The following is an 18,161-nucleotide window of genomic DNA, read 5'->3' as shown; positions in this document are numbered from 1 at the left end:
GGGCAGAATGCATACGATAGCCTAACCCTAAAATGTAGAAAAAAAAATTACAAAGAAATATTGTACATCTTTGAGTCTACACTCGGCTATCTTCTCTCCCCAATCCCCTATGAGCACCAAAGGGGACTCACCCAAACTAAAAGAGTGGTACTAGGACCAACAGTAGAAAATCAAAATGGCGGACGGCAACACGAGTTTGAAACGAAAGCATTCTAAAGCATATTATGTCGGAAATAAGAAGAAGGTTTGTCAATTTTTTTTCTAAGCTTGTACATTTGCAGTTTCTTTCTTATGCTGTAAACTGATTTCTCTGCATATTTTTCTAGAAAAGAGGACAAGAGCTGCTTGCTCCAGGAATGAAGGGTGTTCTTGTCACGTGTAACGAAAGGGAGAATTTGTGTGTACGAGAAGCTTACAACGTCCTTAATGAAGTAAGAACTTAATGTTCAGCTGATAAAGCTTCAATCAGCCAACACTATCGATAAAAAAGTATTTAATTGCTAAAATATATGACTGAGCCTTTATAATTGCGATATGCGTGCTTGGTTGTCAAGCCTTTGCACGGGAGAGAGGCTTAGGGTGACCTTGTTATGATACAAACGTTGTTTCTTTTCAAATGTAATTTACTTTTCTATCATGCTTACTAGATACTGGTCTCTATCATAACAAAGTCAGCTTCAGCCTCATGCTAAATCAAAGGCTTGGCAATAAAGTACTCAACTGTAAAATGACCTATTACTGAGGACTGAGACAGCCTGCTAACCCCCCCCTCCCACCCCTCCCCCAATGGAGGAGAGCTTGTAAAAAGAACCTGTTGGTGCCATTCTGTTACTGACAAGTGAGGATTTATGAACAATTTTGATCAAAGCTATGTTTCAAGTCTTCATATGGGGCCAACTTTTCAAAAAAGACATTTTTGCCATGGTCCAGCGTCAGAGCTTGATATTGAATTTTCTTAGCTTCCCATGTTCTTTCTCAGAGGTTATAGTCTTCCTTTTCAACAAGGACTGTTTTTTCCCATGTCTTATTTATTTTCACTTTTTATGAACTTTTTATGTGCAAGATCCGACAGAAAGATCTACCTACCAATGACCATAATTTTTTTTTTCATTATTTTTGGTGCCTGTAGCTGTTATTTGGAGAAAATTTCTCTGTAACCAAGATGATAATTTTTTTCTTTCCCTCATTACCTGGTAGCCCAACAGTGTTTAATAAATTACCAATCACTCATTAACCCTTTAACTCCTGAGTGGCCAACAGAGAATTTCTCCTTACAATGTTAATACAATATCAACCATATAAGTTATGAGAATAAAGAAAAATATCAACTTGGGGATAATTACTTGATCCAATACTTTATTCTCCAAACTAACATTATAAGAATTGTATGGTTGACAGTAAGGAGAATGAAACATTTGATCTGGGAGTTAAAGGGTTAAACATATAATCCATATTAATTACTTTAAACCTATATTCAACTTCTAATTCATCATAATGGACTGATTTATTGTTTTGTCTTTCTCTGGGGTTTAGTATGCAGACAAGCTCTATGGTCCTGAACACAGCTTGCAAGAAGATGACTCTGTTAATGAGAGTGATTCTGAAGACATTGAGGATGCTCTGGCCAAAGAAGTCAAGCAACTTCAAGAAACTAAAACAGAAAAAAGGTTCCAGGCTGTCTTGACTGGAGCTGTAAACGTTATCTTTATCAAAACAAACCTTCCTGATTCTAAAGATCCCACAGATTTAGTCCATACAGTTTTAAATGATATGCTAGAAAAGGGATGCAAGAAAACCAGGTATGGAATGGCATGTTCTATTGGAAGTGTTTTTTTTTTTATATAGAAGTGACATTTTGAACATAACTTTTTCTTGACTTACTTTTTGTTGAGGTTTTTTGTAAGATTATTTTCAAAGAGCTTTCCAGTAATAATTACTTTCAAACAGTAGCAGTCATGGTCATCATCACCCAAATTCAGTTGTCAAGGTCATTTTTCAGTCATATTTTAATTACTGTTATTATTAATATTATTTGTCACCACTATCCTCATTTTGATCTGTTAAGGCATTGTCAAAGGTTTCTGCCAATTTCTGGCTCCTGTCATGCTAATAAGGAAGAAATGAAGAAACTTGCTGAGCAATTGTGCCAATCATCGTTCTTTGCTGAAGACGTGAAGCCATCAACGGTATGTAGGAAAAGAATAGGTTCATGAGATCAGTGAATTTCTGCATCCTTGCATTAATGATTCAACCCATAACATAAGTCTTATCCAAATGTTTACAATGGGGTTTATATATTTATTATGAGCAAGACATTATCGAGTGGTTTTCTAACTTGTTTTAGATCACACCAAAAAATTTAGAAACAACATGAAGTAAAAATTCCTGAAAATGGGAAGAAATTTTGATATTTGTATGAGATCTGATCGCAAATTGCTTTGTCTAAGACTTTTTATCAGAGAAAGGACATATTTTTCAGTTTAGGGCAGACACTGATATGAACATACTCAGAACCTACAAGGCTCAGTAAATTCTGTTGGTCACTCATGGGAGTTAAAGGGTTAACAAAATTGGACAACCCTGAAGCAAGAGTCTGATTTAATCACGGGTATGATTACAGACAGAATTGGATGACATGAAGTCCTGTTACCAATTAACCAAAACTATGACAAAATTTGAGAAAGAAACTAGACATCAGTTACACATTTTCATAAAAAAACAGCAGTTAACTCAGTGAAATGCCTAACAACAGCACACGCAGGTGATGCATACTGTCCACATACATAAGTATGACCTGTCAAGTGTCCTATTACACTGTCCAATCACAAGCATGACACGCACACTGTCCTATTAATTTTCAAATCTGGCTATTGATAACCAATCACATTCAAGAATTTTGTTATAGTTTTGATTAAGCCAGTTAATTTCACAGGTTACATTTAATCAATCAGACCTGTACCCTAACAGTACACCCCTGTGGCTCCTTACTGTGCATACTTTTCATTACATGGGTGTGAACAATGCAACAAAATGGTCTAGTCAGTAGCATGCAGATTGAAAGGTATGGCTTGAGTCAAGCCCTGATCTAGACAATGTGTTGTGTTCTTGAGCATGACACTTAAAATGCAAGAAATGTTTGTTGGAGTTCAGTTTGGTCATGCCCCCAATTTTGAGCTTCACTTCTCTGTAAATATGCATCATTGATCAAAAAAGTTGCAGATGAATTCTCAGGTTTGACTGTCTTCTGCTGATCTTTGCCTCTCAATCAGTGACATTTTCACTGTACTGGATCAAAAAAGTGAGAAATCTAGAGTTCAGCTTGCCTGCTGGGTCACCAATCACAGCACAGGATTTGCTTCAGATTGCTCACTGGCACTGCCAGCCATGTAATATTGTCAAGTAAAGAAGTTTTTGATTATCCATCAAAATACATTGTTAGAATCTTGGCCCTATAGAGTGTTAAAACAAGTAAATTTGATTTTATTGAATTGCAGTTCAGTGTGATGTACAAATCCAGAAACAACAGTAGCATTCACCGAGATGACACAATCTCTGCGTTAGCAAGTATAGTAATGAATGCCGGGAAGGGACACACTGTGAACCTGAACAACCCAGACTTAGCAATCTGTGTGGAGATCATGAAGGTAAAATACTAACTTACTTTGGATTTTTAACAAATTGACAGATTAACAAATTGACAGTGAAAATGTTCCATGCTTAACTCTTAATGAGTGAAGAGGGTAAGTTTCTAAGGAAACTGTGGTGCTGCATCAGAAAGAGAGTATAACAGGGTAATTTAGTCATGGTTTGATGCTACTCTGGTTTAATTATTTTATTAATGAATGTAACCAAGAAGTTACAATTCATAGACCCAATATTTTGACACTCATGACAATGGTGGCTTACTTCCTGATGCCTATTAACACCTCGTCAGAAAAAAGGCAGCTAATTAGTGAGTGTATAAAAGGACCTCTTGTTGCAGTGTTTAGATCACCCCTGATGAAGGCACTAGACAGGAGTGTCGAAACGTTGGGTCTACGAATTTTAACTTCTTGGTTACATTCATTAAACCTTTAAACCAGAGTAGCATCAAACCAAGCTTGATTGTCCACTTGGCTGCCATGTGAACTTTAATATTGGGTAATTTAGTGTTATCAACTGAGTTGATCACGTAAATTGGCCACCTTAAAGAGTTTAAAGGCTGAAATTTCGAGCATTAGCATCAGAGCGATTGACTAAGGGCTAACTGTCGAAATGTCAACCTTCAAACTCTTTATGTTGGCCAATTTATGTCATCAACTCAGTTAATAACACTAAATTACCCCATCTTAATGAATGGTTTAGCAGTATTACTGTAAGGAGAAATTAGATGCTGGTCACTCTTTAGGGTTGAACCCTTTAAACCCTGACAGTGACCAGTATCTAATTTCTCCTTACAGTAATATGGCTGAATCATCTATTAAGATCATGAGGATAAATGAAATGATCACCACCCAAAGAAGCTTTGATTGTTCAACAAATTCTCCCTGTCAGTACCAAAGGAAATGTATAGAGAAGAGTATGGAGGATATGGGTGCTGATGTTAGGGTGTAAATGGTTAAAGGATTAAGTGCCTGCATTTTGAAATTACAAGGCCATGAAATCACTTACATGACTTTGCAGAGTCCTACCTAAATGGCAGGACCCTTATTGTGAGGTTCACATCTAGGTACTGCTTTGACTATGCCAAAACTCATTACAGTTACTTGAGTAATCAATGCCTCTTTTTGTCACATTTAGTTGCTCAAAAAGATCATTGATCTTCAGCACTAAGTGGCTAGTAATTCATTTGCTCAAATTCCATCAGTGAAAACTTATGTTAACTCACAGATCACATTTATAATTCTCCTTTCTGTCAACCATACAATTCTCATAATGTTATTTCAGAGAATTTAGTATTAGATCAACTAACTATCCCCAAATTTATATTTTTCTTTATTCTTATCACTTATCTGACTGATAATGTATTGATATTGTGAGGAGAAATTCTGTCTCGGTCACTCATGGTAGCTGAAGGGTTAAGGGCAAACACATAGGTTTTTTACACATGCTCCTTTCAGTACAGCAAGCATTCTCCATTTTACTGAATTTTCTTTCAGAAGGAACAGCAAAATTTTTTGTACTCATTAACTGTTACAATTGTTTTATTTTTTATAGTATTTTAGTTTTGAAGTCACTCAGCATCCACTTTGAATTATTCAAGATTTGTTCCTGTTCTCTTTTGTCAGAGTTATCCTTTATCTCCCAGGAGTGACTAACATTTAAATTCTCTATAAAATCCACACACTATCCAGCAAACAGGTAATGAGAATATTCAAACTTATCAGGTAGCAGGTGTTATCTTGATCTACCACCAAATTCTCGTAACTAGTTTACTCAAGAATGTGTGGCAGACAGAGGGGAGAATTAACAATCAGTTCTTGAGAGTTAAAGGGTTAACTAATTTAGAGTATTGTTGTTTTAATTTCCTCTGTAGAATGTCTGCTGCATGAGTGTGGTTAAAGATTTTATGAAATTGAGAAAATACAACATTCATGAGGTGAATGAGAAAATTTTCCAATCTCAAAGGACAGATAATGAGGACAGTGAAAAGGTGAAAAGCAAAAACCAAACCATTACGAAAAGTGATGACAATGATGCTGATAGTGGTGTGCATAGAGACGGCAATAATGCTGGTAGTGATATGAATAGGGATGGAAATAATGCTGATAGCACTACTGTTGATGATGCAACCTCTGAAAATCCAGATACCTGAAATGATGTCAGTGTTACAGTGTTGACTGTAGGTAATGATGGTAAGATTGGAGAAGGTCTGCGAAAGGTTATGAATTCTGCCCACAGAATTTAGAGCATAATTTAATACCCTTTGCAGGAGGATTCTCAATATCAATATAAAAATTCCCTTGATGTCTCAGTTCGGCAAGCGATTTTTTTTAGCATAATGTATCTGACCTTACACAACACAGTCTGAATTCTCAGCATATGCATACAGTTATCTACAGAGTCAATGAACTGTCATTGGCACAATTTTTTTTATGTTTATTTATTATCATTTCTCTTCAGAACACAACACTCCTGTAGTGAGATTTTATGGAAAATTTACTACCTGACATAAATGTCCTTTGATAACAATTTTAATGGTCACCAGACACATACACTCCACATGCATCTGAGATTTCTTAACACAGTAATAAAGCACTACCAAGTGGAACTTTCTTCAGTGGCACATTCTTTAGTAATACTTTATTCATAATAGTAATAGGACCGAGTGGAGTCCAATTTGGTCTGTAATCATACAAGTGACTAACAAAATTGGACAACCATGAAGCGGGAGTCTGATTTGTTTATCATGGGTATGATTACTGACAGAATTGGACGACAAGAAATCCTGTCACTAATTAATCTTAACCATTTCAATTTCCGAAAAAAAAAATACACCTAGAACAAATATCTCTAGTGGAGACAATGTCTTTAGTTAAATATTCCTCCATTTTGCCTCGTTTTTTCTTTGGATAAGTAATGGTTGCTATGGTTATTGTGATCAATTCTGTGATTGGTAGATTTAGCTGAGTGGACCTAGTTTGATTGGCTGCTTTAACTGTTCTATTATGGGTGTCCAATTACAGCCAACTCTCCTATTTCCCTGTCTGATTACAATTGTACAGAATTAGTGAAAAATGAATCAGCTGATGCATCAATCACATTTGGGGAAATTGTAATGGTTATGATTAATTCAGAAATTATGCAGCTTAATTGATCCATATGGTAGGAAGGGGTGATCATGTTGTGTAATTATCCAACTGAGAGTACAGTAGTACTGAAATTGACTGTTTCTTACCATCATCTGAGTCAAACCTTCCACTCAATTTTTTGGAACATCAGTCACAGATGATAGTCTGTTCAAAACTACCCTCCCCTGGGCAATCACACCACATGATTATCAATTCAAGGGAAACATAACCCTTTAAACTCTAAAAAACTGAAAACTATACATGTACATTGTATTGTGCTCTTTTTGAGAGAAGATTGTTCATCACATTAATCTCATCTAAAAAGTACATGTACAGAAATTTTAACAAGAATCTTGCATTTCCTACCAAGTGGTCAAGTCATCACACAACACACGACAAATTTTGGAAATTAACTTGACCACTAAGGAAGCACTTAACCATAGCTAGAATCCTCCCAGTAACATTTTTTTTTCCACCTCTATTGGTGATGAAGTCACTCTCAGTATAAGCCAACTATGGCATTCTCTGGATTCAAAAATTCTTTGAAAAAATTCTTGTGGAACCAATCAAAAACCATAAAATTAAAAAAATCATAGGTCATACATGGTAAATTAGTCTTCTTGACAAACTTTGAAATATATATTACCATCACACCAAAATAGAGGTTACAAGAACCTTTTGATACAAAAGATGAAGTTTTTTGAAAACTGAGTAAACTCCTACATGATTGGTCACACAGATGATATGGAAATTGAATACTGCATAATGAGTACCTTGAAAACTGTATAGCTTATAAAAAAAAGTGTTGATGGTGTTTTAAGTCATAAATACTATGGTTAGATGTGCAATGACAGCTAATGCCATATCTTGTGGGATTTTCTTCCAACACCCAATTAATAATCACTTTCTCTTTAAATTTAAGACAGTATTCAATACTTACTCTACACAGTTTTATGTAGATGATCTTCAAAAAGACTAAACCTGATTAACCCTTTAACTCCTAGATAAAATTTGTCATTCTCCAATCTGTCAACTATACAATTCTTATAATGTTAGTTCTGAGAATTTTGTATGGGATCAACTATTTATTTCCAAAATGATATTTTTCTTTATTCTCATCACTTATCTGGATGATATTGTGTTGGTATTGTAAACAGAAATTCTGTCATGGTCACTCATGAGAGTTAAGGGTTAACTCATAGTAGTGACCAGCATTTCATCTCTTCCAACAATACCACCCTTTAAATCACTCCTTAAGGCCACTATAACAAAGGAAATGATCTCTAACTTAAGAAGCCTTTGATTATTAAACAAATTCTCCTTGTCAGCACCTTAGGAAATGTATAGAGAACAGTATGGCAAATATGCAAACTGATGGTAGAGTGTAAAGGATTTATCAATTTACTTCAACAATCACCTACAGCTAACACTACACTAAAACTTATTCTAACTATATATACACAGCTAAGAAAGAGACTGATGGAAAAACAGCAGAATAATAAGTAGAGACTAACCACTTGTCATCACATTGATTAACATGAATGACACTTCTTGATAGCTTTTTTGGTATCCTCAAATAAATAATCAATGACTTCATAATCTGAAACATTTTTCTCATTTTCTCTAGTTTTAAAAAGTTGTAGATAAAGCACTCTCCTAGTATAAATTAACTTGATGTTGCACCCCTTCACTTGTCCTTTTAAACAGTATTTTAGTTCCTAGACTAGTAAGTTGTGAAATAAGGCCTGTTGAACCCCTGTTCATAAAATATCAAGAAGGCCTTTTCAAAAATAGTCACCTTATTGTTACAAATTTTCACAATCAATTTATTTCACAAAAAACCACAAAGATTTTGGGTTGGCTTTAAATTGCACTAAAGGAAGTCAAACTAACAGCATCATAATTCTTTTCATCAAAATGCATTGTTCTAATAACTGTGCAAAAAAAATTAATGCATGGTTAATTTTTCGCTATAGTTTAGTTCTGGCATCCTTTTTGTTTGAATTGTGAAAATCTAGAAATATTTATAAATAAGTCATGTGAGAATTAGTAACAATTATACTAAATTTTTTCTCCCAAAAACACTAGAAAATGACCTAATGATTTTCTGTCCTCAGTATAATTATAATAGAAATTGTACAGGCGCCTCACTTCAAAAAAACAAGCAAAGTTGGCACACTCGATATTGATACATTGCTTATTAGGCTACTTTATTTAATACTTGTAAATATATTACACACTTTCAACAATAATAGCTAATTCTTTTGAGCTAGAAAAAAATCTCTTACCAGTTAATTTAGATTTTCTGTCTGTTATATTTCAATTTTGTTGGAATATCTTGCAGTGTGTGACAAACAAGACCATTTCAAAACACACGAGGTTACATGTAATTTGGTCGCAATTTCTTTCCATGATAAACTTCTCAAACCTCACTTGAAAAACTTGTCAGAGAGCAGGCATGCTTTCCCTTTTATTGGTCATATTTTGATAACTACCTTGTGTGTTTTCCTTGTTGCCATCATGGAATTCTCTGAAGTACTCATGCTGGAGAGCATCTAAAGCTCCGATTCTCTTTTGTGGATTGAAGATTAGTATTCTCTGAAAAAAAAAAAAGAAGTATTTTTATATATATAAGTATTAAGAGTAGTCTTCAGCTCAGTGTCAAAAGTAGTTCATGATTGCATTGGTTTTGCTTTCCGCTAATTACTTTTCTTTGTGATTGGTCAAGAACTTATACACACTCTCAACCAATCAGATGCAAAACTAAAACCAGTCATGATGTGATTACAAGTTATCTTGTAGTTTCGATGATGTGCTTGATTTTACTTTGAGCTGTAACTGCATACAGACTTCTTGTGACATTTTCCTTTGTACAGAATCGTTTTTATATGTTGGGATCCAATAACATTGCATGGCTGGAATGTCAACAGTGGATCTTCATGTTTCAACCAACAAAATACTACCTCTCTACAGTTAATATCAAGGTGCAGGTCATAGACGTTTACTGTTACTTCTTATTCCCAGTTTCCTCAGCAAGAGGAGACAGAGTAGATCTACTCCTCCTGGATGGAATACTTCTGTAGTCCATTGCAACTAAACCACAGAATTTTGTCAAATTCTTCATGTACAGTACATGAACCAGTAAGAGTTTATTTAGTGATTGGTATACCCATGTATCTCACCTTGAGTAAGTTGGTTCCACTCTCGCACATCTCTGGTATTAACTCAGCAAGTGAAAATGAAACATATCTTGGGAATGATGACCTCTGAAGAGAAACACTTGATGGCCAGTCATTCTGCAATGGAGTACCTAGAACACTACACGTTCATCAAAGATCATGAAAGAAATTCAGTGATAGAATGGAGTTTGAATGACACAGCTTCCTTGCTGAATCAGAAACCACTACTGCAGTTTGCCGAAGCATACCACTTTTAAGGGGCAATATTGTCATATTTTAAATTAGCTCAATCTGATGGTAACTCTGAGGAAACTACTGTACATTTTATTTGATATAGGTGTAATAGCAAAAGGAAAAACATCCAAGTTGGTACTGCAGACAAAAATGGAAGAAAAAAGGCTGCAAAAAGAGATGACAAAACAGAGTACAAATTTATGGTAAATTCCTCATCATGTAACAACCTGGACACAGTGCACTGTATTGGTCATAAACATGTAATTTTAACATGTCTCAGTTGATAAAGTGATATTTGATTTGAAATAAGAAGCAAACTGTTTTTCTTAAGCCTTCTGTCCACTAGTTCATTGAAGTATACTTCAAACCTTCTCTCAAAAAACATCCGTTTTCTCGAGCATGACAGTGATAAGTGATACCTTTGCACAAGAAAATTCACCATGGGTTACAGCGTAATATTTTTCTATACTAATGGTTTACCTAAATATTTTGTGAAGCTGATCTACATCAGATTTTCCTTCAAACAGTGGTTTTCTGTTATAAAGTTCAGCCATAATACATCCAACACTCCAAATATCCACAGCTGTGGCATAACTAGAATGAAGAAGAACCTCTGGAGCCCGATACCACAGTGTTACCACCTGAAACAGAAACAGAAAATTTAAGAAAAAATTGAAATTTGTGGCAGAAATAATTATAATCAGCTCAACCCAGCTTTAGTTATACTGCTGCTTTTAAGTTGCCAAGTAATTGATGATGACCTGAAGAAACATTCAGTTAACCCTTCGACTCCCACAAGTGATTAACATGTAAGTTCTCCCCATAATATCCATACATTATCCAGCAAACAGGTAATGAGAATAGTCAAACTACCCAGGTAGAGGTTTTCATCTTGATTGAATCCAAAATCCTCATAACTAAGTCACAAGGAAATGTATTGCAGCTAGAAGGGAGCATTAACAATCAGATCTAGAAAGGGTTGGGCAGTTTGATGGCAGAAGGAGAGCAACAGTAGTTCTGTAATCAACTGTTGTTGGTAAATACATCTAACAGTGACTGACATTCCAGTGACCTGAGCAGAAATTATCCATCAAGTGAAGTGAGGTGATTGTCAGTTGAATGACAGTCAATTAGTTTCCAAAAACAAAAATTGTTGAAAATGTAAATAGAAATTTTTTGCAGAAATTTTGCTCAGCTCAGTTATAATACTACAAAAAAGTTTTACAGTAAATCATCTTAATGTAACTTGAAGAACATTCTGTTTTACACTCTGATCACACAAGGTGGGGTAGTTCTGTAACCAGCTGTTGTTGCTAACAGTGACTGATACTTCAGAGAACAGAGCAGAAGTCATTAACAGAGTTAAGTGAGGTGTTTGTCCATTGATTGACTGTTCATTAGTTCTAACAAACCTCACCCATAATATTTGAAAAATAACTCATCCTCAACTCTGATGATAACTTCTGCTCAGGCTTTCAAAAGACTAGCCATTGTTAATTATAACAGTCCCTTTTGGGACTACCCACAACTGAATGATCATATAGTGAGAACATATATAAATTAACCTAAAAGGCACCCATCTATAGTTTTTGGTTTTTAACAATTGACTCTATCTTAACAGAGACCTACATGACAGTCACCTGTTTAGGGTGAACACTTTGCAGTGCTCATAACTTTTTTGGAGTAGGGAAAGTTTGGATCACTGACAAATGCAAACTTTGTTTTTAAAAATGTTGACAGCACATTGTTTAAATTAATGTGGATCTGTGCATGCTACGTGTACTCTAGTATTATTGGTATGGAAGTGCAGGTTAGCAAGTACATTAAATCATAATTATCAAAATGGGTTTTAAAATTAGCTGTTAGATATTCAGCAGTCAGTATTCTATTGCTAATCATATGACATGAAACCAGGATACCTTTATGGTTGCAGTTGTATCATTACAACTTACCACTGATGTCAAAGCCATAGCATCTCTGTATATCCTAGCTAATCCAAAGTCTGCAATCTTTACTTGACCAGCACCTGAGATTAAGATATTCTGGGGCTTCAAATCTCTATGGACAATCCGGTGAGAGTGCAAGAAATCCACCCCATTCAACAGCTGATGTGTTAAGTCCTGTCATGAAATTTGTGAAAAGGGTTTGTGTCAATTAACAACTTTAATTGTTACAAATAATTTATCATTTCATTGGAACTCCATCAATCCTAAATACAATGTACAGTGTATAGACTTGCAAAGTTTTTCAGTTAAAGGTGTGAGTTTTAGCACAAGGTAGAGTTAAATCCATAACAAAGTGTATTTCTGAAGATGCTCCAAAAGTTTTTTCAAAGGAATCCTCCAAAGTTTGGCCTTGTGCTTTCATTTGTTTTCTTGTGTTTGGAAACCCTGATGAAACACAGTGCAAGGGTTTTTGGAATAGTACTTCTAATATAACTCCTGCAAAACTGTCCCCTCAAACATCAAGATTTGTTGGGAAAAACAATTATTTAAATATGGAGACGAAGTTTATTTCACATTTTCAATATTTAGCTGGACAATGTGTAAGTTTAGGCTGTAAAAGTCAATTCTTACTCAAGATCAGAGGAGTTGGATCAACAGGTGTGATGTGGCATGAGACTAAATTTTTTTACTCACAGGCAGAGACAGCTAATACAATGATGCGTTCACAACTGGGCCATAAAAATGCATACTGAGTTATAAAAATAGGTGGCCGTTTCCTTGGGTATAGTCATGTTGACATATGATACAGGCTTTGAAACATCCATATTTGTAACCTGAGAATTATGATTTAAGTCACATAAATAAATGAGGTGCTTTTGGCAATTAAACAGGCAGAACTGGAGTTCAAACTGAGCAACCAATATCACTGAATTTTTCCAAGAGGTGTGTAGTAAATTATTGTACTCATCAAAAACAAATATTCTGAGTGAGGGCTGTGGCCTGACAATTGCAACCTATTGAGAGCTAATGTTTCATTACTGCCCATCATAACTTTAAATTTCAATTTATAAACTATGCACAAACTTTGTATTTCTTATAAGCCACAGTATGATGATCACCTAGTGCATTAGACTCAAGTTACAACTTTGGTCTTTGAAATCTATATATAGCTCTCTACATTCATGCATAAAGCACTTTAAGTTAAGTGTCAAAAGAACTGTGTTCATTTTGTTCAATCATTTATTTTGTTTTACATGTATCTTGAATTTACAAAGCTTCTCCACATGGCATTCCCTTGTTATAAGCATTGCTTCATGCAGATGTTTGCATGACAAGGTTTAAGCAATGTTTTACCTCCTTTCCCTAACATTTTAATTTACTCAAAGGAAAACATATTTTGCCACATTCAGCCCAAAATTAGCATTAGAAAACATCTCTTAGTAAAAAGTTTTAGCTGCTGTCAGCCTTTAATCTGGATGGTCTTCACATTTAATTTCTTCTGAGAGAATGTTTTCCACTTCTATTATGTGGGATGAACAGTGTTAATGCTTAATTGGACAAAAGAATTATTGCCAAATCCAAGATGAATGAAGAAGTGACATGTTTTCTTTAATGAATGCTGCACACTTTGAACTCAACTAATATAATAGACTTTGGTTAAATCAACTGGCTATTGTTTGAGGTCTGATAATCAACAGGGTGTGTGAAAATAAAGGCTGTTTTGCATATACATTAGAAAAGGAGTTTTAATAACAGATACCGAAGAATTTGACCTTTCAAGTGATCTACATGACTTGTGCCTTGAAAAATGAGAATTAAAATTTTGTTAATGACATTAGGAGTATTTTTATATGCATGATCTCTTTAGCTGTGTACCCACCAAGATTCACAGAAATGAATCAACTATTTAAAGTTTGGAAGCAAAACATGGATTGTCATGAATACTGTTGATTACTAAATCATATGTTATGGCAATATTGCATGTCTTTGATAAGAATAATGATTACCTAATAATGTTACACAGATTGTGGTCCAAACTACTTATGGAACATGATTGTTGAGATTTGGAATGGATGAATGAGTTGTTAGAATACTTGAAAATGAACCAAATTAAGTGGTTTTAAATGTGTCTTCCTCTATTTAACTATAAATGGCTCTTTACCGGACATTTTTTGAAGTGTTTTTTTTCCTTTATCCCATTGGAAAGTTATGCTTTTGTGGGCGCGATTTACATGTCATTAAAATGCCTTCCAGAGGAGGGGGGAGACAGATCTAGTCACTGGAGAGAAATAATTTTGCATTTAGCAAAGTTTTTCAGCTTTTGTGGGCCCAGGGTTTGGTCTTAAAATTATTCAGAGGGTTAGTGCCCCCCCCCTAGGACACCTCTTGTGGGCAGGGGTGTTACTTCAAGTCCTTATGTCATTTGGAGGGGATGCAACATAATGCCTCATTTGGAATCAATTCAATCTTCAAACCTAAACCATTACCCCTTTGTACTCCTCCTTGGGGAAGCAAAAGTTTCGGATTGTACTGAATACTTTCCACGTCAACAATACCTTAATTTTCCATTCTGGCAATCCTGGTTGTGGGCAGTTGTCAAGATAAGCACTTAGATCCTGCTCAATGTGCTCAAAGACAAGAGAAAGGTATTTCTCATGACCTGTTGGTGAAGTTGTATGAAAAACATCCAGAAGCCTATAAAAGAAGTGGAAGAACACAATAAATCACCATATTTAACTTAAAAAGGATTAGCACAAGATCAAGCTCTTTGCCTCCGATCTCATCCATGCCATTATTAGATAGTCTATAATGGTATTGCTGGAGTCGGAGGCAAAGGGCATGGCCTTGTTCGATCTTGCCAACTCCAATGCTAATAAATACATGCTACAAGTACACTACAGAAGGCGAGTGAATTTCAAATCTGTAAAATACGTCAATTGAAGACTTTTCTAGCATTTAATCTATATTCCGTGTACTGTTCTCTAACCAAGAGTGACTTGGATGTTTTCACTCCCCATGAATGGGATTGCAGGTTACCCCTGGCATTTCATCAAGGTTCCCCAACATATTATGCTCCTATCCACTCTAAACGTTATGGAGCAAGGAACTTTGAACGTCAAGTGCCATGCCCAGGGCACAACACTATACCACAGTCAGGGCTTGAGCTTGGACCAATTGATATGGTATGGGTTGTCTAGTGGGGTAACCCGGTCTTTGCACTTATGCCAAAGGTCCTAATCCTCATTTAAAAATGATTGGAAAAAAAAGAGACAGGTTTCACTCAGAATGGGAAGCAAAAAAAATCTTTCCACCCCTTTCCTCCCCCCCCCCCTCTTGTAAAAAGGATGGTGGGTTTATGGAATGTTGATTATGTAAAAGCCATGATACACATCTCATTTAAGTCCGGAAAATCACGATTGCAATTTTAATGGTTGAAATTGAAACAGCTTGATGACTCTACATAACTCGATCTTTTTATAGAACACGATATGTGCACCACTGTATATCTTGAAATGTGAGAAAACCCAAATCATCTAAATCTTTAATGACAGAACAATGAAGTATTTCAAGGTCGTGCTCCTGGGTTTTAGAAGATCGAAGACGCACACGTAGGTGTGAAATCACGTACACCGCAAAGGGTAATTATCCACAGAAGATCCATTGTTAGCAAAAATATGTCCTCAAAAATAACGAAATTTAAATGAGGGAGTCACTAACTAAATGATGGCTACTGCCCACCTTCATCACGGTAGAATCAAGGAGAGGATACACTGTTAGCAAAACTCCGACAAGATACTTAAAGAAAAGGTTAAGATGGAAACATGCAACGCTTTTTGAGTCGTGATACTTAGTCGTTGAAGAGTTCATTCGACGGAGAGTACAATCAAACCGTATTTTTACCAAAGGCGTTCATTTTGTTGGTGAAACTCGATCTTGAAACATTCTAAACTTCTAAGGCCAGAGGAACCTTTTATCAGGTCATCATTAATTGCCCCAGTTTCGTTTAATACTCCATAGAGGATTTGGAAGGAAGAATTTAAAATACACAAAATAACCGTTTCCGTTGAATTATTTTGTAACAAAATGTGATTTTAATTATCTTACGATTCCGGGAAGAGCGATTGCTAAAATTGAATTAAGATGTTTTAAGATTAAAATTATGGAATCGAAAGTGATCGCAGTTGGCATGTATATCATCAAATGATTCCCCGAGGAGATAAAGGATAAAGTCTTGTTTCGTCTAAACAAATTAGTGATCAAATTTCTTACCCGTCGATCCAAGGAAAAAACTTGGGGAAAGAATGCACACTGAGTGTCTAGAGTTATCTGTTATGCCGTTTATCTGTCACTGAATTCCAGTCGAATAAGCAAGACGTACTTGACAGTTTTCGATTTCTTTTGAGTCGAAGCCTTGTTGTAATCCCACAGGAATGTGAAATCCTTGATCAAATCTTCTTCTTACTGTGTTTGCTCGTATTCACATCGAGATAAAACACCGCGTTGAAAGGTCGAGATGAACATCACTCAATCGTTTTCCAGAAACATGAGACATCAATACAATGTAAACAGCGCTTCCAGAAACAACTTGTTGCGAGTATCAGCGAGCAGAAATGTCGGGCCATCAGCGATCTTTTGAAAAATTGGTCTATTTTGTCTTCAAAAGAGCGTAAAACAAAGTTCTGCGGCGATAAAATCGAGGCGATCGGCAGGTACAGTGGGAAAGTGAGTTTTAAATTCACCCTCCACCTCGCGGTAAGTCGTTCAGCCAATCAGACTATCGTTCGTTTGGAACAATTCACTTCCGGTGAAATCATAACAGACTTAAACTTCCGTTTTGATGCTCTCAGCTCGCCGGGCAACGTAGTGGTCTCTTCAGAATCTAATCGACATTTTCGTTAATCAAGAACTTACAAGACGATGATCGTATAGAGAGAGGTATCAGAATATTTTCAAATAAATCGTGATTTATATCATTAAGCACTGTAATTGCTTCTCGTTGAATTGCTAAAGCTCTCAATTATGCGATGTATAAACACATTTCTGAGCCGAAATTAATTTCTGACATGCTGCCTCAAAGACAATTACAACTTGCCAATGTGTTCTACATCATACATAACATCCTGTCTTTGTATTCTACTAAACATTTTGAGCTTGAAGTTACGCAAATAAAATTGTGAAACTATAGGTTTTCAAGCTCCTCGGAATGCAACGATTAAACAAAAGATGAATTTTAATCATGTAGTTTTTCTGATGGCCAAATTTAAAGACCATAAATCCCTTTTGTAATTTTTTCTTTGAGTTACGTTAGATTGTTTAGACTTAATTGGGATTGCACCGATGATAGAAGCGCAGAGAAATGAAAAATTAAATAAAATAGAAAAATTCTTGACCATGGGAAGGGCTTGAGGTTTCGCAAGACTCTTAGGGGGTTTGCACAGGGAAGCAAGGCACACCAAGAACTCTGAATCTCCAAAATATCCCTTAAAATTTATCACTTGCAGCTCAAAAAAGCAAGAGAAATCGTTGATCCTACCTTACAACATTTTCATGCGCGAAATTGTCGATCTGCTTGAGAAGGGCTATTTCGCGGATGGTAGAGAGTGGCATTCCTTCATCGCCGTTGTTTACAATTCTCACTCTTTTTAAAGCCACAAAACGGCCTTCGTTTTGAAGATCGCGGGCTTTATAAACAGTACCATATGCCCCATTACCGATCTCGGCCACCTCTTCGTATTTCTGGGCCATTGCTCAGAATTTCGAAGCAATCTGCGGGGCGAGGATCAAGCTCTCATTCTTTGATGTGCTTTGTTCACTTTAGCGTGACATGGCGAAGCCTCTGGGGTTGACACAAGATTCTCTCCCGTCTTATCGCGTTGACCAACTGCAAGGATTGCCACCAAATCCTAAGAATCTGGTCTTCAATCTTCCATGGAGGTCCACCTTCTGTTTCAGAGACCTGAGCTAAAGACAGAATCGGATCGTCCGCTAAAAGAGTTTAGAGATTTGATAGTGCTTCATAAATGCAAAGTAAA

At 35.8% G+C, this 18,161-nt stretch overlaps 2 protein-coding genes across 6 annotated transcripts in view; one reads left to right on the top strand and one right to left on the bottom strand.

Annotated features, from left to right (window-relative positions):
* The first annotated feature begins 153 nt into the window (after positions 1–153).
* LOC113669925 (THUMP domain-containing protein 1) lies at positions 154–6,255 on the top strand. Its single transcript, XM_027186008.2, has 6 exons — positions 154–244; positions 327–431; positions 1,534–1,799; positions 2,066–2,186; positions 3,495–3,644; positions 5,516–6,255. Exons 1-6 carry the CDS (start codon positions 176–178, stop codon positions 5,792–5,794), a joined length of 990 nt encoding a protein of 329 aa, XP_027041809.2. The 5' UTR covers positions 154–175; the 3' UTR covers positions 5,795–6,255.
* LOC113669926 (cyclin-dependent kinase 6) overlaps positions 6,064–18,161 on the bottom strand; it is a 25,836-nt gene continuing 13,738 nt past the window's right edge. For 4 of the 5 annotated variants that reach the window (XM_027186011.2, XM_027186009.2, XM_089182685.1 and 1 more), the window contains exons 2-7: positions 17,663–18,090; positions 14,685–14,823; positions 12,136–12,303; positions 10,664–10,824; positions 9,953–10,088; positions 6,064–9,368 (exon numbers count right to left, since the gene is read on the bottom strand). In XM_027186011.2, the coding sequence (XP_027041812.2) occupies positions 9,216–9,368; positions 9,953–10,088; positions 10,664–10,824; positions 12,136–12,303; positions 14,685–14,823; positions 17,663–17,874 (969 nt within the window). In that variant the 5' untranslated portion in view covers positions 17,875–18,090 and the 3' untranslated portion in view covers positions 6,064–9,215. Of the gene's footprint in view, positions 9,369–9,952; positions 10,089–10,663; positions 10,825–12,135; positions 12,304–14,684; positions 14,824–17,662; positions 18,115–18,161 lie in introns of all 5 variants that reach the window. The other variant, XM_089182684.1, reaches the window with a different exon arrangement.

This window comes from Pocillopora damicornis, chromosome 9 (assembly GCF_964200805.1).
Source record: "Pocillopora damicornis chromosome 9, jaPocDami1.2, whole genome shotgun sequence".
Classification (NCBI taxonomy): domain Eukaryota; kingdom Metazoa; phylum Cnidaria; class Anthozoa; order Scleractinia; family Pocilloporidae; genus Pocillopora; species Pocillopora damicornis.
Note: the sequence above shows the minus strand (reverse complement) of the source record. Positions and strands in the feature narration are given on the sequence as shown.